Source organism: Amblyraja radiata, chromosome 28 (assembly GCF_010909765.2).
Source record: "Amblyraja radiata isolate CabotCenter1 chromosome 28, sAmbRad1.1.pri, whole genome shotgun sequence".
Lineage (NCBI taxonomy): Eukaryota > Metazoa > Chordata > Chondrichthyes > Rajiformes > Rajidae > Amblyraja > Amblyraja radiata.
In genome coordinates, this window is record NC_045983.1 from 34,320,721 (window position 1) to 34,342,787 (window position 22,067).

The following is a 22,067-nucleotide window of genomic DNA, read 5'->3' on the forward strand; positions in this document are numbered from 1 at the left end:
TGGGTTTCAACAACTAAGTTAAAGAGATAGGTTGAATAAGTTAGGTCTTTATTCTCTGGAGCGCAGAAGGATAAGGGGGGACTTGATAGAGGTCTTTAAAATGATGAGAGGGATAGACAGAGTTGATGTGGACAAGCTTTTCCCTTTGAGAATAGGGAAGATTCAAACAAGAGGGCATGACTTCAGAATTAAGGGACAGAATTTTAGGGGTAACATGAGGGGGAACTTCTTTACTCAGAGAGTGGTAGCGGTGTGGAATGAGCTTCCAGTGGAAGTGGTGGCGGCAGGTTCGTTGGTATCATTTAAAAATAAATTGGATAGGCATATGGATGAGAAGGGAATGGAGGGTTATGGTATGAGTGCAGGCAGGTGGGACTAAGGGAAAAAAGTTGTTCGGCACTGACTTGTAGGGCCGAGATGGCCTGTTTCCGTGCTGTAATTGTTATATGGTTATGTAAATGAAATCCCATTGTGATGGGACGACTGTGACATCATCACTGGAAGCTGCCAGAAAAATCTCCCACTCACTGGCAGTTATTATTTTCAAAGTTGGCTTTTTTTAACTCTAAATATCAATAACTTGTGAAATATAACATCAAATGTGAAGAAACTTGATACCAACGACCATGGGTAAAAAGCTGAGTAAGATTCTGCAAACAATTGTGGGCTATTGTGTACCATTTTGGCGTAGTTCCATGATCTCACAGACAGACAGACAGACAGACAGACAGACAGACAGACAGACAGACAAGACGAGAATTTTAATAGTATACAAGACTAAGTGGGACCCGTTGGGCCCCAACTTCACACGGGAGGGCTGGTCCCCCAACACAATATTCCACCTCCCCACCAATTCCAATACACACTCACACTCGCGCTCACACTCACACTCACACACACACACACACACACACACACACACACACACACACACACACACACACACACACACACACACACACACACACTCACACTCACACAGACTCACACTCACACACACAGACTCACACACACACTAAAACACTCACTCACACATACACTCGCACATACACTCGCACATACACTCGCACAGACACACACACAGACTAACACTCACACACACACTCACACACACACACACTCACACACACACACACACACACACACACACACACACACATACACTTACACACACACATAAACTTACACACACATACACTCACACACACATACACTCACATACACTCACACACACTGACTCACACACCATATATATGACAGTAAACTTTCTTGAATCTACTCACACCGCTGAGCGCGACCTCTCCACTGTGGGGATTCCGCTGTCAGCGACACATCCTGACCTCTGCACTTACCAGAAATTACACAATCAGCACAACCTCTGCACTCACCGGAAATTTCACAATCAGCGCGACCTGTCCACTAAGTGGAAGTCACGAAATGAGCGGGACATTTGGACTAAACACAGTCGGACCTAATAAAGCATTTATTCCTTCCAAACACAGTCGGACCTAATAAAGCATTTATTCCTTCCAAACACAGTCGGACCTAATAAAGCATTGCACTTTCAAGCACAGGCAAGGCAGCAGGGAAAACAACTCATGGCATTGTCATTTCATTTCATTTCATTTCCAATTAAGCATTGCACTTTCAAGCACAGGCAGTGCAGCAGGCCAAACAACTCGTGGCATTGTCATTAAGGGCTAACAAATAATTTATTGCAAGTACATTGCAGACTGACAGTTCAGTTGATTCACAGCTTAGAATCAGCCTCCCTCGCGATCTTGCAGAGTGACTGACTCGCGTCCAGGCATCCGGAGTTTTATAGTCCTGCCCCCCCCCGGAGGGGGCATTACCTTCATCGGGCGAGAGGACCAATCAGCTGATCTCAAGGTTTTTTAAACACTCATAAAGGGGCTGTCCCACTTGGGCGACCTAATTGGCGAGTTTAGAAGAGTTTTAAAAAATGATATGTTGAAGGCCTCCTTCGACTATGTAGACGACCTCCTTCGACTATGTTGAAGACTAGCTTCGACTAGCTACGACTAACTTCGGGCAAATTGGACACCGAATAGTGGAGAGTGAAGACGACTTCCCTTCGACCTCCCTTCGACTATGATGAAGACTACCTTTGACTACATACGACTAACATGCCGACCTACTACGACCTATTACGACTAAACTTTCGAGTAAAAATAGTATTGATTTTTTCCATGGCAACCTTTTTTTACTCGCGGGCATTTTTTAACATATTGAAAAAACCACTGTGAGGTAGCTGAGGCCTCGAGTACGCGGAGACCACTCTCGAGCATGAAGGAGAGTTACGAAGACCTCCTATGACATTTCACTTTTGCTTTGATGTCATAAGGCCATAAGGAATAGTAGAATTAGGCCATTTGGCCCATCAAGTCTGCTCCGCCATTCAATTATGGCTGATCTATCTCTCCTTCGTAACCCCATTTTCCTGCCTTCTCCCCATAACCTCTGACAACTGAACTAATCACAGTAATACACTTATTACTCTTTGAGGTTTCAAGTTCAATTGTTACATGTACCAATTAAGGTACAGTGAAATTTGAGTTACCAAATTTAAGCTGTGTTCCTCCAAAACTTTGGGTTTTGATTAAGATTCCAGCCTCTGCAGTCTCTTATGTGTTAATTTATGTTGATCTTTTTGTGTCTGTGAAATCTGCAGGATTGAGCGGGGAGTGTAAGACTTGTGAAGAACAGTCAGTGGATCTTCCATCGAGAGGTTTCTTTCGAGGGGCCGCACAGTTGGTCTTGACTCCAATGGACATCAGAGAGGTTCCCTAGACCGGTGGAATGGAGATACTACATCCCTTGAACAACGAGGTCTATCCCCTCAACACGGAGAAGCCTACGGCAGAGCCCGCCAAGGAAGAGGAGGATTACAAGGAGAACGGGGTTCTGATCCGGAGTCCCAGGACCGCCAAAAAGGTCCTGGGGGAGGATCGCAAGGCACCGTCCAAACCTCAGGAGAAGGGCGAGAAAGACCAGGCCTCCTACAGTGGGCACACCGATGAGGACAAGGGAGGGGACGGGGCTCCAGCCCTGCACTCAGAGGTGGACAAAACCGTTGCTTCAGGTCGAGAGAGCTGGAGCAAAAAAGCAGACTTCTTGCTATCGGTCATTGGCTACGCGGTTGACCTCGGCAATGTGTGGAGATTCCCCTACATCTGCTATCAGAACGGAGGCGGTAAGCAATCTGATCCTTGTCAGTCTTGACCATCTTCACCATCTCCCAATCTTTTATCTCCCAATCCTTCACTATTTCCCAATCATTAGACTTTAGAGATACAGCTTGGAAACACGCCCTGCGGCCCACCGAGTTTGCACCAACCTGCACGTCTTTAGAGTGTGGGAGGAAATCAGAGCACCCGGAGAAAACCCATGTGGGAGAACGTGCAAACTCCACATAGACAGCACCCGTAGTCGGGATCGAACCCAGGTCTCCCTGTGACCGCGTGGGTTTTCTCCAGGTGCTTCAGTTTCCTCCCACATTCCAAAGATGTACAGGTTTGTAGATAATTAGCTTCAGTAAATTGTCCCTAGTGTGTAGGATAATTCTAGTCTATGGAGTGATCGCCGGTCGGCATAGACTCGATGGGCCGAAGGGCCTGTTTCCTCGCTGTATCTCTAAGGTCTAAAGTCTTTTCACTGTGCCTCAGTAGACGTCTCAATAATAAACTAAACTAAAACTAAACTAAACACCTCACACTTGTCACAGTAACAACCCCAAAATGTGTGTGAAATCTGTAAAATTGCCCAAAGTGTGTAGGGCGTGGATGAGAAAATGGGATAAGATGGAATTAGTGGGAACAGGTGATCAAAGGTCGGTGTGGACTTGGTGGGCCGAAGGGTCTGTTTCCATGTTGTATCTCTAAACTAAACTAAACTAACAAAGAACTGCAGATGCTGGTTTACACCAAAGATAGACACAAACAGCTGGAGTGACTCAGTGGGTCAGGTAGCATCTGTGGAGAAAAGGAATACGAGACGTTTTGGGTTGGGAGTGTTATATGTTACATTCTGAAGAAGGGCCCTGACCCAAAACGTCAATTATCCATGTTCTCCAGAGATGCTGCCTGACCCACTGAGTTTCTCCAGCTCTCTGTGTCTATATTAAACTAAACTCCAGCATTTTTGTGTAAACTAACACTATCTTTGTTGTTTATTTTTGGTATAAACCAACATCTGCAGTTCCATTTTATTACATTATAACACTAATATCTTGTGTTTTGCATAGCCTATCCCACTCCCCTTATATCTCGAGCCCAGGGAAACTAAACATAAATAAATTAACACTATCCCACACAAAGTATGGACAATTTTACATTCATACCAAGCCAATTAACCTGCACGTTTTTGGAGTGTGGGAGGAAACCGGGGATTCTGGAAAAAACCCACACAGGTCACGGGGAGAACGTGCAAACTCCGTACGGACAGCACCCGTAATCAGGATTGAACCCAGGTCTCTGGCGCAGTAAGCAGCAACTTTCCCGCTGCGCCACCGGGCCATCCCGACCTTCTACTCCTCCGATAACTTTCTTTATTTTATTTTATTCCACTTCTTTACCCATTGTGCTGCAATATTCTTTCTATTGTATATCCAATTCCCTTTCAAAAGTAAACCTTGCATCTATCTTCTCCAATCTTTCAATTTAGTTTAGTTTAGAGATACAGCGTGGAAACAGGCCCTTTGGGCCACCAAGTCCACACCGACCAGCCTACCTGACAGCGCGTTCCAGGCACCCTCCACCCTCAATGTAAAAACCTTGCCCCACACATCTTCTTGAAACCTTGCCCCTCTCAGCTTACAGCTACATCCGCTAATCTTTCCTCCAACGGCAGGCACGGTGGTGCAGCGGTAAAGTTGCTGTCTCACAGGGCCAGAGACCCGGGTTCGATCCTGACTCCGAGTGCTGTCTGTACGGTGCTTGTACGTTCTTCCTGTAATCTGCGTGGGTTTTCTCCAGGTGCTCCGGTTTCCTCCCACACTCCAAAGACGCACAATTTGTAGGTTGATTGGCTTGGTATAAATGTAGATTAGTGTGTTTTCAATAGTACTAGTGTACAGGGTTGGCGGTCGGTGCGGACTCAGTGGGCCGATGGACGCGTTTCCGCACTGTGTCTTAAAGTCTAAAGTAAAGTCTACTTTCTAATAAATCTTTCTCCTCTCACCTTTAACCTATGTCTTAACGCATAGGTTCATGATTCCCCTACCCTGTTTAAAAGACTGTGCATCCACCCTATCTATTCACCTCATGATTTTATACCAGGATACTGAGTTGGATGATCAGCCATGATCATATTAAAGGGCCGAATGGCCTACTCCTGCACCTATTTTCTATGTTTCTATACACCTCCGTTACACCAAGGAATAAAGTCCTAGCCTGCTCAACCACTCCCGATAGCCCAGGCCCTCAAGTCATGGCAACAACCGCGTAAATCTTCTCTGCACCAAGATGGGATATTTTGGGTGTAGTAGAGAATTTTGTGGTTATAGCCCTTCTAGGGATGAAAATGATGACAAGTATTGGGGCAATATCACTTTACAAAATGGTTTGCACCTGCTTAGTTCAGTTCAGCTCTACCCGCTGCGCCACCGTGCTACACCAAGTACTTGGTGATCTTCCCCCCCAAACCACCAGGATGGCACCAACCAGAAGCTGCCATTTGTTTCGCAAGAGAGGAATTGATATAGAGTCATAGAGTCAAAGAGTGATACAGTGTGGAAACAGGCCCTTCAGCCAAACTTGCCCATACCGGCCAGCATGTCCCAGGTACACTTGTCATAGAGTGATACAGTGTGGAAACAGGCCCTTCAGCCAAATTTGCCCACACCAGCCAGCATGTCCCAGCTATACTAGTCCCACCTGCCTGCATTTGGCCCATATATCCCTCCAAACCTGTCCTAGCCATGTACCTGTCTATAACTGTTCCTTAAACATTGGGATAGTCCCAGCCTCAACCACCTCCTCTGGCTGCTTGTTCCATACACCCACCACCCTTTGTGTGAAAAAGTTACCCCCTCAGATTCCTATTAAACTTTTTCCCCTTCACATTGAACCCATGTCCTCTGGTCCTCGACCCCCCTACTCTGTGCAAGAGAATCTGTGCATCTGTCCGATCTATTCCTCTCATAAGTTTATACACCTCTATAAGATCACCCCTCATCCTACTCAAGCTCTCCCTATAGCTCACACCTTCTAGCCCTCTAGTCCTTGCAACATCCTCGAAAATCTTCTCTGAACCCTTTCAAGCTTGACAATATCTTTCCTATAACATGGTGCTCATTACTGAACACAATACTCTATGGAGAAGTAGAAACAAGGAACTGCAGATGCTGGTTAATGCACTAAAGGACACACAGTGCAGATTGACACAAAAAGCTGGGGTAACATATTGTGTCTTTTAGTTTAGTTTATTGTCACGTGTACCAAGGTAAATTGAAATGCCCTTTGTTGCGTGCTATCCAGTCAGCGGAAAGACTGTACATCAACAAACCATCCACAGTGTACAGTTACAAGATAAAGGGAATAATGTTTATTGCAAGATAAAGTCCAGTCTTGCTGGAGTAACTCAGTTGGTCAGGCAGCATGTCTGGAGAACATGGGAAGGCGCCATTTTGGGTTGGGACCCTTCCCCACACTGAGAATCAAGAATATTGAGAATACTTAATTGCCACAGACGGCTGTGGAGGCCAAGTCTCCGGAGATAGATAGAATCTTGATTAGTACGGGTGTCAGGGGTTATGGCAGGAGAATGGGGTTGAGAGGGTGAGATAGATCAGCCATGATCGAATGGCAGAGTAGACTTGATGGGCTGAATTATAAATAATATAAATAATAATTAAATAAATATTTGAAATCTACTTGAAATCAGTTGATTAAACTGCATTAGTTCCTTGTAATTTTTTAGTCATGCAATTGCACAGAAAAGTCTGGGAAGCTAAAGATCACAAATGTTCTTTCTTTTACTGGGGAGTTTTTTGTTGTTGTGTTGCACGTCAGGTGAAGGACAAACTAAGTCCAAAATACAAGCATCATGATTAAAAAGATAAAATGCTGAATTTTCCACAAAACATTTTTCAGGTTTATTATAGTCTTGGAGAGAGAGCAAATGCACAGTGTAGGTACAGGGAACTGCTCATTTAGTTTAGTTTAGTTTAGAGATACAGGCCCTTTGACCCACCGAGTCCGCACTGACCAGCAATCCCCGCACACTAACACTATCCTACTAGGGACAATTTTACTAAAGCCAATTACCTACAAACCTGTACGTCTTTGGAGTGTGGGAGGAAACATGCAGGTCACGTGGAGAACGTACAAACTCCATACAGGCAGCACCCGTAGTCAGGATCGAACCCGGGTCACTGGTGCTGTGAGGCAGCAACTCTACCGCTGCGCCACCATGCCGTCCTAGGTGCTGGTTTACAAAAAAAGACACAATTGCTGGAGTAACTCAGCGGGTCAGGCAGCATCTCTGGAGAACATGGATAGGTAACGTTTTGGGTCAGGAACCTTCTTCAGACAGGGCGGAGAAAACTGGAAATGAGTGGTGGGGCGTGACAAACTCTGGTGAGTGATAGGTGGATACAGGTGGGGGGGGGGGGGGGTGAGAGACAAAGGAGAAGGGGGTTGTTTGTAGTTTTGTCACCTATAATTGGAGAATTCATTGTTCATGCCATCTGGTTATAAACTGCCCGTGGAATATGAGAGGAATAGATAAACGCGCAGTCTGTAGCCCAGACAATGGGAATCAAGAACCAGAGGACATACATAGGTTTAAGGTGGGGGGGGGGGGGGGGGGGGGGGGGGGGAGATTTAATAGGAACCTGACAGGTATTGTTTTTATGCATACAGTGGTGGGTGTATGGAACGAGCAGTCAGAGGAGGTAGTTGAGGCAGGTACTATCGCAACGTTTAAAAAACATTTGGACAGGTACATGGATAGGTCAGGTTTAGAGGTTTATGGGCTAAATGCAGGCATGTGGGACTAGTGTAGATGGGGCATGTTGGTCAGCGTGGGAACGTTTTTAAAGGACGAAACGGGTGGTGAGGGCTGGAACGTGATGCCAGGGTGGTGTTGGGGGGCAGATAAAATAGACAGGAGAATGGGGTTAGTAGGGAGAGATAGACCAGCCATGATTAAATGGCTGGGTAGACTAGATGGGCCGAATGGTGTAATTCTGTTCCTATCACTTATGAACATGAATATATGTGGCCATTGTAGGCAAGAGCCCTGGACTTATAGCCTTGAGTCATTAGAGTCCATATGTTGAGGAGAACACAGCGCTGATCGGGTTCAATGCCACACACTGGCGTTGCAGGTCAAAGAGTTAAAATGTTGTGGGTGGATGTGGACTCCAACATAGGCAGGCAGTGCAGACTTTGTTCTTGAAAGGCTATTAACGAACCAAGAGAGGTTTTACACTAATCTCTCTGCTTCGTCACGGGTTTTTTATTGTTATTTCCAGTTACTGTAAGCTGCTTTCATTTTCTCAGTGCCGCACAGTGTGTCTTGGAAGGCATTCTCTGCATTATTAGCCCAAGCTTCTAAATCACTCATCCATTAATGTATAATAACTGCACTCTAACCGTTGGGCTAAATCAGGATGTATTTAGAAACAGAAAATAGGTGCAGGAGTAGGCCATTCGGCCCTTCAAGCCAGCACCGCCATTCAAATAATCATGGCTGATCATCCAGGATCAGTACCCCGTTCCTGTTCTCTCCCCATATCCCTCAATTCCATTAGCCCTAAGAGCTAAATCTAACTCTCTCTTGAAAACATCCTGAGAATTATCTTTACTGCCTTATGTGGCGGAGAATTCCACAGATTCACAACTCTCTGGGTGAAAAGATTTTTCCTCATCTAAGTCCTAAATAGCCGATCCCTTATTCTTAAACAGCGACCCCTGGTTCTAGACCCTGGGTGCTCCGGTTTCCTCCAAGATGTCCAAAGATGTACAGGTCTGTTGCATAATTGGCATCTGCAAAATTTGTTTGGGGGCTGTCATGCAAACTGCTTCCTCCATACTTGAGGACAGTAATACTGTAATAAGGGCGGCAAGGTGGAGCAGCGGTAGAGTTGCTGCCTCACAGTGCCAAAGACCCGGGTTCAATCCTGACTACGGGTGCTGTGTGTACGGAGTTTGCACATTCTCTCCGTGGCCTGCGTGGGTTTTCTCCGGGCGCACTGGTTTCCTCGCACACTCCAAAGACAAACAGGGTTGTTTTGTTAATTGGCTTTGGTAAAAATTATAAATTGTCCCTAGTATGTGTAGAGTAGTGCTAGTGTATGGGGTGATTGCTCCCTGTGTGGAGTTTGCACGTTCTCCCTGTGACTGCGTAGGTTTTCTCCGGCTGCTCCGGCTTCCTTGCACATTCCAAAGACATGCGGGTTTGTAGGATAATTGTTCCTCTGTAAATTGCCCTTAGTGTGTTGGAAGTGGATGAAAAAGTGGGATAACATAGAACTAGTGTGAACAAGTGATCAATGGTCATGAGGACATAAAGGATTGAAATAGAAATAGGCCATTCAGCCTCCATTTCATAATGTCTGATCTATCTCTCCCTCCTGACCCCATTCTCTTGCCTTCTCCCTGTAACCTCAGACACATGTACTAATCAAGAATCTATCTATCTCTTTCTTAAAATATCCACTAACTTGGCCTCCACAGCCTTCTGTGGCAAAGATTCACCACACTCTGACTAAAAACATTTCTCATCATCTCTTTCCAAACAGAATGCCCTTTAATTCTGAGGCTCTCCCACATCTTCTCTACATTCATTCTGGAGAGAAAGAATGGGTGACATTTCGAGTCGAGACCCTTCCTCAGACTGATGTCAGGGGAGAGGAAGATAGACAAGAAAGTGCAAGGTGTGAAAACTGGACAAAGGGTATGGAGATCAAGATCATTGTTAGCTAGGTAACAACAAACCAAACAGAGATAAAATGTAGTCACAGACAGTAAGACTGGTAAGACGGGCTGGAGGGATGAAGAGAGGAAAAGCAAGGGTTATTTGAAGTTAAAGAAGTCAATATTCAAATCCTAGTGGCTGGGTCTTTGTACGTGAGGTCCTGCTATAGGATAAATGTTGTCAGGCTGGAAAGGGTGCTGAGATGATTCACGAGGATGTTGCCTGGATTCAAGGTCCTGAGCTATAGGGAGAGATATAGTAGGCTGGGACTCTATTCCTTGGATTGCAAGAGGCTGAGGGATGATTCTATAGAGGTGTATGAAATAATGAGGTGAATAGATCGGGTAAATGCGCAGCCTCGTACCCCCAGAGTAGGGGAATCAAGAACTAGAGGACATAGGTTTATGATGAGGGTGTCCTAACCCGAAATGCCACCTATTTTCTCCAGAAATTACTCCAATTTTGTGTCTATCTTTGATATGTCCTTTGTGGGAGGAAACCGGAGCATCCGGAGAAAACCCACGCGGGGGAGAACGTACAAACTCCGTACAGACAGCACCCATAGTTATCAATCTTTAGTTTATTGTCACGTGTACCGAGGTACAGTGAAAAGCTTTTTGTTGAATGCTAACCAGTCAGCGGAAAGACAATATATGATTACAATTAAGCCGTCCACAGTGTACAGGTACATGATAAAGGGAATAGTGTGAATAACATTTAGGTCAAGATAAAGCCAGTAAAGTCTGATCGAAGATCTCCAATGACGTAGACAGTAGTTCAGGGCCGCTCTCTGGTTGTGGTATGATGGTTCAGTTGCCTCATAACAGCTGGGAGGAAACTGTTCCTGAATCTGGAGGTGTGCGTTTTCACACTTCTGTACCTTTTACCCGATGAGCGAAGAGAGAAGTGTGAGTTTATTGTTACGTGTACCGAGCTTCAGTGAAAGGTTTTCACAAAGCTTTCAAGAAAAGGGAGGTCAAGTCAAGTCAAGTCACTTTTATTTCTATAGCACATTTAAAAACAATTTGCGTTGACCAAAGTGCTTTACAATGGTGCAGGTACTAACGTGCTACATACAGTGCTACATAGATCAACAATACATACATAGATAAATACATACAGCGCTCCCTCAGAGGACCTCAAGAAAGGCTTGAGAGTAGACATAAGAATAAGAGGTAGTCGGGATCAAACGTTAGTTTAGTTTAGAGATACAGCGTGGAAACAGGCCCTATGGCCCACGGAGTCCGCGCCGGCCAGCGATCCTTGTACACTAGCACTATCCTACACACACTAGAGGCAATTCACAATTATACCAAGCGAATGAACCAACAAACATGCACGTCTTTGGAGTGTGGGAGGAAACCGAGGAACACAGAGAAAACCCATGCGGTCACGGGGAGAATGTACAAACTCCGCACAGATCACCCATAGTCAGGATCGAACCTGGGTCTCTGGCGCTGTGAGGCAGCAACTCTACCGCTGCGCCACCATGCATAGCAAAACTTTCCGCTTGTGATACTGATGTTGTCTTTATCTGTCCTGAACTGCAGGGGCCTTTCTACTGCCCTATATTCTGATGGCAATATTTGGTGGCATCCCTCTCTTTTACATGGAATTGGCACTGGGGCAGTACCACAGGACCGGAGCCATCTCCATCTGGGCAAAGATATGCCCACTCTTCAAAGGTGAGCCTTCACTGGAGTTTAGAAGAATGAGGGGCGACCTCATCGAAACGTACGGTATGGTGATAGGCTTGGATAGAGTGGATGTGGAGAGGATGTTTCCACTAGTGGGAGAGTCTAGGACTACAGGGCACAGCCTCAGAATTAAGGACGTTCCTTTCAGAAGGAGATGAATAAATCTCTTTATTGTCATTGCACATGGTACAACGAAATTTAAAAGTCAATCCCACGGTGCGATTCACAAGAGCAATTTTAAATATATAAGAAAAGGTAAAAATATATACATATAAAAAAAAATAAAAAAATTACAGATAAATAACAATAGCAGCTGAGGTAGAACCATTCAGTTGAATGTGAGTGTTATTTCTTATTTTGCATTGTTAATTTCACGTATGGCTATGTGGTAGAACCTGTCTCTGAGTCTGTTTGTGCGAGTTTTGAAAGACCTGTACCGTCTGCCAGAGGGCAGCAGATGGAACAGGTTGTGTCCAGGGTGGGAAGGGTCCTTCAGGATGTTGGCTGCCCTGCCAAGGCAGCGAGAGCTGAAGATGTCCTTCAGGGAGGGCAGTGGGCAGCCAGTGATTTTTTGTGCAGTGTTGATGACCCTTTGAAGGGCTCTCCTGTCCGCTGCAGAGCAGCTGGCATACCATGTGGTTATACAGTACGCCAGCATACTCTCGATGGAGCAGCGGTAGAAGGACACCAGCAGCTTCTCCTCCAGGTTGTTTTTCCTGAGGATCCTCAGAAAGTAGAGTCGCTGCTGGGCCTTCTTGACTGCTGTGGTGGTGTTTGTAGTCCAGGAGAGATCCTCCGTAATTTGTGTGCCCAGGAATCTGAAGTCTGAGACCCTTTCCACACAGTCCCCATTGATGAATAGGGGTTTGGGGGCTGCACTGTTCTTACGGAAGTCTATGATCATTTCCTTTGTTTTTGTGGTGTTTAGGATGAGGTTGTTGTCTGAACACCACGCTGCCAGTCTTTGGACTTCCTCCCTGTAGGCTGTCTCATCTCCTCCTGATAGTCCAACCACAGTCGTGTCGTCCGCAAACTTGATGATGGTGTTGGTGGAGTGGGCGGGGGCACAATCGTGGGTGTAGAGGGCGTAGAGGAGGGGGCTCAACGCACAGCCCTGTGGGGAGCTGGTGCTGAGTGTGATGGGGGTGGAGAGGTGATGGCCCAGTCTGACGGTCTGGGGGCGGTTAGACAGAAAGTCCTTGATCCAGAGGCAGATGGGTTGGGAGAGTCCTAAATCCATGAGTTTGGTGACCAGTCTGCTGGGGATGATGGTATTGAAGGCGGAGCTAAAGTCAATGAAAAGCATCCTCACATAGCTCCCCTGGTGTTCGAGGTGGGTCAGTGCAGTGTGAAGAGCAGTGGCGATGGCATCCTCAGTGGAACTATTTGTTCTGTAGGCAAACTGGTGTGGATGGAAGGTGGGCGGGAGGCTGGCTTTGATGTGCTGCTGGACCAGCCTCTCGAAACACTTCATGATGACTGGTGTGAGAGCGACCGGTCGGTAGTCGTTAAGGCCGCTGATAACAGGCTTTTTTGGTAGATGAGGAGAAATTAGTCAGAAGGTGGTGAATCTGTGGAATTCTTTCCCACAGAAGGCTGTGGAGGCCAAGTCAATGGATATATTTAAGGCAGAGATAGATTCTTGTTTATTACGGGTGTCAGGGGTTATGGGGAGAAGGCAGGAGAAAGGGGTTAGGAGGGAGAGATAGATCAGCCATGATTGAATGGTGTAGACTTGATGGGCCGAATGGCATAATTCTATCCAGCACTTATGATCTTGTGAAGCCCACAGTTTCCTTCTTCTCTCTTAGTCATAGAATGGTACAGCATGGAAACAGGCCCTTCACCGACCATGTTCCATCTACCCTAGTCCCACCTGCCTGCGTTTGGCCCATATCCCTCCAAACCTGTCCTATCCATGCACCTGTCTAAATACTTCTTAAACATTACGAAAGTCCCAGCCTCAACTATCTCCTCTGACAGCTCAGCTCAGTTTAGTTTATTGTCACGTGTACCGAGGTACAATGAAAAGCTTTTGTTGCCTGCTCTCCAGTCAGAGGAAACACTAAACATTATTACAATCGAGCCATTCACAGTGTAATCGTGTATTGTCTTTCTGCGGGCTGATTAGCACGCAACAAAAGCTTTTCACTGTACCTCGGTACACGTGACGATAAACTAAACTGTACTGAGTTGCAGGAGGAGGTAGTTGAGGCAGGTATTATCACAACATTCCATACATCCTTGATCCTTTGAGTGAAAAACTTACCCCTCAGATTCTTATTAAATATTTCCCCCAACACCTTAAACCTTCTTAGGCCCCCCTCGGTCATGGCTTACCATGGGTGTCTCCAGGGTTGGAGGACACCAGTGGGTGACTTTGTTTAACGTGGGGAGACTGGTGCACAGAAAGCCACCACACGATCCTTGACAGATCTGGGTCAGGATCCAGTGGCATGGAGTCCAAGACGACCGGAGACCCTTTTCTGCTGCAGCCTTCCCAGCCGTTGTGACGCTCCACTAATGTCAGCCATCATCCTCCGCCTGTTCCACCGTTGAGGTCTTGGTTGGATTGCTCTTTGTCAGAATCCTCCCCCTTGACCTTACCACCATGGGTGGCCCTACCAGGAGCATAGCTCCAGACGGCATCGCTCTCAGGATCTCAGGTCCACACAAGCTTCTCCACCACGACAAGGTGACAATCCTCGGGTTCTCAATTCCCCTACTATAGGCAAGAGACTCTATTCCGATCTATTCCTCTCATGGTTTTATACACCTCTATAAGATTACCCCTCATCTTCCTGCACTCCAAGGAATACAGTCCTTGTCTGCTTAACCTCTCCCCATAGCTCAGGCCTTCGAGTCCTGGCAACATCCTTGTAAAAGATCATCGTCACAGAGTGATACAACGTGGAAACAGGCCCTTTGGCCCAACTTGCCAACACGTCCCATCTCCACTAGTCCCACCTACCTGCATTCTTTGAAGAACATTTCACCTTTGCTTCGATGCCCCATTGCTTCCCGGTCATGTCCACAGACTCACCTACAAGAACATCCTTTCCTCATCCATTCTATATAGGATTTTCACTATTGGGTTGGTTTCAATGAGATCCTTCTCTCAAGGGATCGCTCCAAATTAGCCTCGATCACACAGTGATGATCTAAAAGTCAGAGTTTAAAATCACCAGGTTCTTGGGTTGAAATTTTAGAGATACAGTGTGGAAACAGGCCCTTCAGCCCACCGAGTCCACGCCGACCAGCGATCAACCTGTACACTAGTTCTATCCTACACGCATTAGGGACCATTTTTACAGCCTATTAACCATCAAACCTGCATGTCTTTAGAGTGTGGGAGGAAACTGGAGCACCTGGAAAAAACCCACGCGGTCACAGGGAGAACGTACAAACTCCAACCAGACAGCACCCGTAGTCAGGATTGAAGCCGGGTCTCTGGCACTGAGGCAGCAACTCTACCGCTGCACCACCGCTCATTCCAGGCACTCCCCACTCTCTGTAAAACAAGAAGACCTGCCCCGCATATCTCCTTTTAAACTTTGCCCTTCTCACCGTAACAGAGCAAAGTATTGCATGGTGTAACATCTGGATTTTATTACTCGTGGGAAGGGCAGCTAAGCTCCTTTTATAACGTAGAGGCCCCATCGAAAGATGTTCGGGGCACTGCCTTCCCGCTGCTGAAACTGCCTATTATTAGTGTAGAACTTTTTCCAAAGTGGTAAGATCAAAAGCAGCAGCAGAAAGGCATGCCCCGCCAAGAAGCACAAAGCTGAACTCACTGTTTTCATGCTGGTTGTGCAATATTGTCACTTACACTTCCCGTTGTGTCAAATTTTTCCAGTGATTGAGAAAGTTCTATTTTTAGAATTTATTGGGATATATTGGGATGGATGGAGCCAGCCTTCCTGATGAGTTTGTTAATCACGGACACCAACAGGATTGACAAGCCCATCAGGAAGGTTGGCTCCGACCTGGGGACGGAGTTGGATTCATGGGAGGTGGTCTTGGAGGGGAGGATGCTCCTCAAACTGTGGAGCATCATGGACAAGACAGCTCACCCCCTCCATGACACACTGGTCAACCTGAGTAACACCTTCAGCAACAGACTGGTTCCACCAAGATGCAGCACAGACGCCACAGGAGATCCTTCTTCCCTGTGGCTATCAAGCTGTTCACCTCCTCCCCCTTCTGTCCGTCCGTTTCCCCCCCCCCCCCCCCCCCCCCCCCCCCCCAATCCTTGTACATCCCCAATCCTTTCCACTCATCGCTTTCATTTCATGGTTCATGTATTTTGTGTTTTTATGACTGTTGGTAGATCAATTTCCCTCCTGAGATAAATTAAGTTCTATCGTATCGCATCGTATATGAATTTTGCAGAAGTTCATTATATTCAGGAAAACAATAGTTTTCCCTGAACTATTCCAGCTGTTATCAGGCAACGGAATCATCCTACAACAACTAGAGAGCAGTGCTGAACTACTATCTACCTCATTGCACCTAAACTAAACTAAGTGTTACAGGCACCCACCAACATCTGTGTAAACAATAAAACAAAACTTTGTCCGCTCATCTCCTTTAAACATCGTCCCAATCACCTGAAAGTAATACCCTCTCGTATTTGATGTTTCCGCCCTTGGTTAAAGTTCTAGACTAGCACTAGCATCTGCAGTTTCTTGCTACACGTCATTCTGGTAAACCTCCTCTGCACCCTTTCCAGAGCCTTCACATCCTTCCTGTAATGGGGCGACCTGAACTTAATTCTTTACCACTCTCTACTTGTTTGCCATTCTCGGAGAGTTGGACACCAAGATTCCTCTGTCAATATTTGATGCTTGTGCAGGAAGGAACTACAGGTTCTTGTTTAAACTGAAGATAGACACAAAAAGCTGGAGTAACTCAGCGGGTCAGACTGCATCTCTGGAGAGAAGGAATAGATGATGTTTCGGGTCAAGACCCTTCTTCAGACTGTCAGGGGAAAGGGAAAAGAGAGATATAGACAGAGATATCGAGAGATTAAGAACAAATGAATGAAAGATATGCAAAAAAGTACCAATGATAAAGGAAACAGGCCATCGTTAGCTGTGGGCTAGATGGAAACGAGTTACAGACAATGAAACTCACCAGGACGACCTTGGAACTAGGACAACAACTAGGGTGGGGGGGGGGGGATGGAGAGAGAGGGAGTGTAGGGGTTACTTAAAGTTAGATAAATCAATATTTGTACCACTGGGTTGTAAGCTGCCCAAGCAAAATATGCTGTTTCTCCAATTTGCGTTTGGCCTCACTCTGACAATGGAGGAGGCCTCGGACAGAAAGGTCAGTGTGGGAATAGAAAGGAGAATTTTCAAGTCTTTGGAAACTGGGAGATCAGGTTGATCTGGGCGGACTGCTTGTTCCTTCTGCAATAAAATGGCTTGATTACAAAAAACATTTTTTGATTTCCTGCAGGAATTGGATATGCAATCTGTATAATAGATCTGTACATTTCCTTTTACTATAACACCATTATCTCCTGGGCTCTGTTCTATCTCTACTCATCGTTCAATTATGTGCCTCCCTGGACCTCCTGTGACAACGAGTGGAACACCCCCAACTGTACCAACTACTTCCACAAGGATAACGCCACCTGGACCGAGTTCTCCGTCTCACCAGCTGAGGAATTTTATGTGTAAGTGCACGTAAGTGTTAGAAACATAGAAAATAGTTGCAGCAGTAGGCCATTCGGCCCTTCGAGCCAGCACCGCCATTCAATAGGTTCACGAGGTTAATTCCCTGGATGGCGGGACTGTCATATGTTGATAGATTGGAGCGGCTGGGCATGTATACTCTGGAATTTAGAAGGATAAGAGGGAATCTTATTGAAACATGTAATATTATTAAGGGTTTGGACACACTAAAGGCAGAAAACATGTTCCCAATGTTGGGGGAGTCCAGAACCAGGGGCCATAGTTTAAGAATAAGTGGTAAGCCATTTAGAATGGAGAAAACCCAAGCAGGTCACAGGGAGAACGTGCAAACTCCACACAGACAGCACACGTAGTCAGGATGGAACCCGGGTCTCTGGCGCTGTAAGAAAGCAACTCTACCGCCGCGCCACCATGTCACATCTTAGGAGGCAGACTCAATACTTTCTCACTCAGTATTATTGAAACTGAGATAGGGAGAGGTTCGACAGGTTGGGACTTTTTTCTTTGGAGTGTAGGAGGCTGAGGGGTGACCTTATTGAGGTGTACAAGATCATGAGGGGCATGGATAAAGTGAACTCACAGTTTTCCCCAAGGTAGAGGATTCTAAAACTAGAGGGCACAGGCTTAAGGTGAGAAGGGAGAGATTTTAGAGAGACCTCAGGGGCAACCTTTTCACTCAGAGGGTAGTCCGTATCTGGAACGAGCTGCCAGAGGAAGCTATAGAAGCCGATATAATGACTACTTTTAAAAGACATTTGGACAGATGTATGGATAGGAAGGGTTTAGAGGGATATGGGCCAAATGCAGGCAAATGGGACTAGCCCAGTATGCTAACTTGGTCGGAATGGTCAAGGTGGGCTGAAGGGACTGTTTCTATGTGAGTCTCAGTCTGAAGAAGGATCTCAATCCGAAACGTCACTTATTTCCTTTGGAGTCTTAGAGTCACCAGTCCCACCTGCCCCCATTTGGCCAATATCCCTCCAAACTTGTCCTATCCATGTACCTGTCTATCTGTTTCTTAAACACCGGATAGTCCCTGTTTCAACTACCTCCTCCGGCAGCTTATTCCATACTCCCACCACCCTTTATGTCAAAAAGGTATCCCCGTCACCTTGAACTGATCAGTCTGAAGAAAGGTCTGACCTGAAACATCACCAATCCATGTTCTCCAGAGATGCTTCCTGAGCCGCTGAGTTACTCCAGCACTGTGTGAAACGTCACCTATCCATGTTCTCCAGAGATGCTGCCTGACCCGCTGAGTTACTCCAGCACTCAGTGAAACGTCACCTATCCATGTTCTCCAGAGATGCTGCCTGAGCCGCTGAGTTACTCCAGCACTCCGTGAAATGTCACCTACCCATGTTCTCCAGAGATGCTGCCTGACCCGGTGAGTTACTCCAGCATTTAGTGTCCATATCTTGGTGCTTGTGACTAAACGCAGATTGGGAAATCTCATGGAGGTGATTATTTTGTTTGCAGTCTCATGAATGCAAAATTGTTCTCTGCTGTAATGCATGGCTGTATTCTAACAAAGGCACAGGTTGTGTTTAGAATTGAAACATCTCCCCAGGAAGCCTGAGAGTACACATTGAGCACTCTGGGTCGACGGGGAAACGGAGAGACCAAGGGTCCCAGGCAAATCCAGCTGAAGGTCCATCAGTGTACATGCTGACGCAAGGCTACAGAAGACGTTTAAAGCTGCAGAGATACTACAGAAGAAGGCTTGAGAGCTTCACACTCACAGAGAAGAGAAGGGGGAGTCATCGGAGGTCATAGTTATTGTTAAACAGCATGTTGTCAAGTTGGAAAGGGTGGAAAGAAGATTTATGAAGATGTTGCCAGGACTCGAGCTGTACAGGGAGTGGTTCAGTAGGCTAGGACTATATTCCTTAGAGCACAGGACTCTGAGGGGTGATCTGAAATCATGAGGGGAATCGATAGGATAAATGCATAGTCTCGTGCCCAGAGTAGGGGAATGGAGAACCAAGGGCATAGGTTTAAGGTGAGGGGGGAAAGAGTTGACAGGAACCTGAGGGATAACTTTTTTTACACAAAGGGTGGTCATAAGATCAAAAGTGATGGGAGCAGAATTAGGCCATTCAGTCCATCAAGTCTACTCCACCATTCAATCATGGCTGATCTATTTCTCCCTTCGAACCCCATTCTCCTGCCTTCTCCCCATAACCCCTAATACCCAGCGGTGGGTGTATGGAACAAGCTGGCAGAGGAGGTAGTTGAGACAGGGACTATTGCAATGTTTAAGAAACATTTAGACAGGTACATGGATTGGACAGGTTTAGAGGGATATGGGCCAAACGCAGGCAGGTGGGACTAGTGTAGATGGGGCATGTTGGTTGGTGTGGGTAGGTTGGGTGGAAGAGCCTGTTTCCACACTGTATCACTCTATGACTCATGATACAAGATGGTTGCAGAGCTCTGGATAACCAGGAGATACAGAACAAAGGTTTCAGCGCGGCATGGTGGCACAGCGGTAGAGTTGCTGCCTCAGCGCCGGTGACCCGGGTTCGATCTTGGCTACAGATGCTGTCTGTATGGAGTTTGTACGTTCTCCCCGTGACCTGATTGGGTTTCTCCGGGATCTCCAGTTTCCTCCCACACTCCAAAGACGTACAGGTTTGTAGGTTAATTGGCTTGGTATAAATGTAAATTGTCCCTCGTGTGTAGGATAGTGTTAGTGTAGAGGGTGGTCGCTGGTCGGCGTGGACTCGGTGGGCCAAAGGTCCTGTTTCCGCCCTGTATCTCTAAAGTCTAAATGACGGGTACATTTGGGGAACGTCCTTGGGAGAGGTGGATGGCCACTCGTTCAGGAGCAGCAAATCAATAACTCTGTTTACACGTCTCCACTTTCATGTGCAGTATTTCTGCGTGTATTTGATGGCCTTGGATTTCAGCCATAGAATCGTACAGCAGAGAAACTTCGTCCCACCTTGTCCATGTCGACCAAGTTGGCATTCTGGGCTCGTCCCATTTGCCTGCATTTGGCCCATATCCCTCTTAACACTCCAAATATCTGTCCAACTGTCTTTTGAATGTCATAAAAGTCTGTTTCCTTAGACAGGCTGCCTAATAACTGAAGCGGCCTCTTAGTTCTAGTGTGTTTGGTTAGAACTTTGCTGTGCGATGGATGTTATTAATGATGTGGTAAATGGCTTGAATTTGGGTAAGGTGCTTGAACATTTGTTAGTGTATGAAGGAACTGTAGATAGTGCTTTACACCGAAGATAGACACAAAATGCTGGAGTAACTCAACGGGACAGGCAGCAACTCTGGAGAGAAGGAATGGTGACGTTTCGGGTTGAGACCCTTCCTCAGGAAGAAGAAGGTTCTCCACCCGAAAAGTCACCCATTCCTTTTGAACTTCCTTTTGTCCAAACTATCATGTTTCATCTCTCCCATGGTTGTTGTTTGACCTCCGGAGTATTTTCAGTATTCTCTCATTTTTGTTATATTTCTGAATTCTTTAGACTTTACGTATACAAATACAGCGCAGAAACAGACCCTTCGGTCCACCGAGTCTGCGCCGAACAGCGTTCCCTGCACACTGTCTTACACACACTAGGGCCAATTTACAATTTTTACCAAAGCCACTCAATGTGCAACCCTGGCGCTGTAAGGCAGCAACTCTACTACTGCGCCACCGTATCGCCCTAATTACAGTATTACACTGCGCTTGTCTGTATGGAGTTTGTACGTTCTCCCTGTGACCTGCATTTGGGTTTTCTCAAAGATCTTCGGTTTCCTCCCATACTCTAAAGACGTACAGGTTTGTCGGTTAATTGGCTTGGTATAAATTGTCCCTTGTGTGTAGATAATGTGTGGGGATCGTTGGTCGGTGCAGACTCGGTGAGCCGATGAACCTGTTTCCGTGCTGTATCTCTAATCTAAACTAAAATGAGGCGTTTGGGGTGTAAATTTGCAATAGAAAGTATTCATGCAACCTGACAGATCTTCTTTATTTTGCAGTCGCCGAGTCCTTATGGCTCATAAATCGAATGGTTTGGGTGATGTTGGCGGTATCAACTGGCACCTTGTAATTTGTCTGATCATAATATTTACTGTGGTGTACTTCAGTATTTGGAAGGGCATCAGGACCTCTGGAAAGGTAGGTGACGTTAAGTCAAAATGGGTCAAGACTTTTACACAAAGGGAGGTGGGTGTACAGAATGAGCTGCTGGAGGAGGTAGTTGAGGCTGGGACAATCGAAATGTTTAAGAAACAATTAGACAGGTACATGGATAGGACAGGTTTAGAGACCTATTAAACCAACTGGGACCCATTGGGTCCCTGTCACAAGGGAGGCCTGGTGCCCCAAGGCAATATTCCACCACTCACCCATTTCCCCAATGGGAGGCCTGGTCCCCCAACGCAACCAGTTCCTCAAGGCAATATTCCACCACTCACCCGTTTCCTCATCGCGACAGATTCCCCCAACGCAATATTCCACCACTCACCCATAGCCCACAACTGCACAGGGGCTGCTCATTTCACCTTATTCAAAATTCAGTGCACGGTGACGTTAAATTATTTTTTAAAATGTACCCTTCCTCCATGCTGCCAGTAATATAAACAAAAGGAATAGCAACATTGTAGCTTGCTAGTGCTGGCAGGACTGAGTGTGCCAAGATTGCAACAATGTAACTTGCTAGTGCTGGCAGGACTGAGTGTGCCGAGGTTGCAACATTGTAACTTGCTAGTGCTGGCAGGA

General features: G+C 46.3%; 1 protein-coding gene across 1 annotated transcript in view; it reads left to right on the forward strand.

The window, feature by feature from the left end:
• Nucleotides 1-2,686: 2,686 nt before the first annotated feature.
• LOC116989098 (sodium-dependent serotonin transporter-like) overlaps nucleotides 2,687-22,067 on the forward strand; it is a 50,798-nt gene continuing 31,417 nt past the window's right edge. The window contains exons 1-4 of the mRNA XM_033046279.1: nucleotides 2,687-3,214; nucleotides 11,493-11,627; nucleotides 17,103-17,322; nucleotides 21,326-21,464. Coding sequence (XP_032902170.1) covers nucleotides 2,821-3,214; nucleotides 11,493-11,627; nucleotides 17,103-17,322; nucleotides 21,326-21,464 — 888 coding nt within the window. The 5' untranslated portion in view covers nucleotides 2,687-2,820. The remainder of the gene's footprint in view (nucleotides 3,215-11,492; nucleotides 11,628-17,102; nucleotides 17,323-21,325; nucleotides 21,465-22,067) is intronic.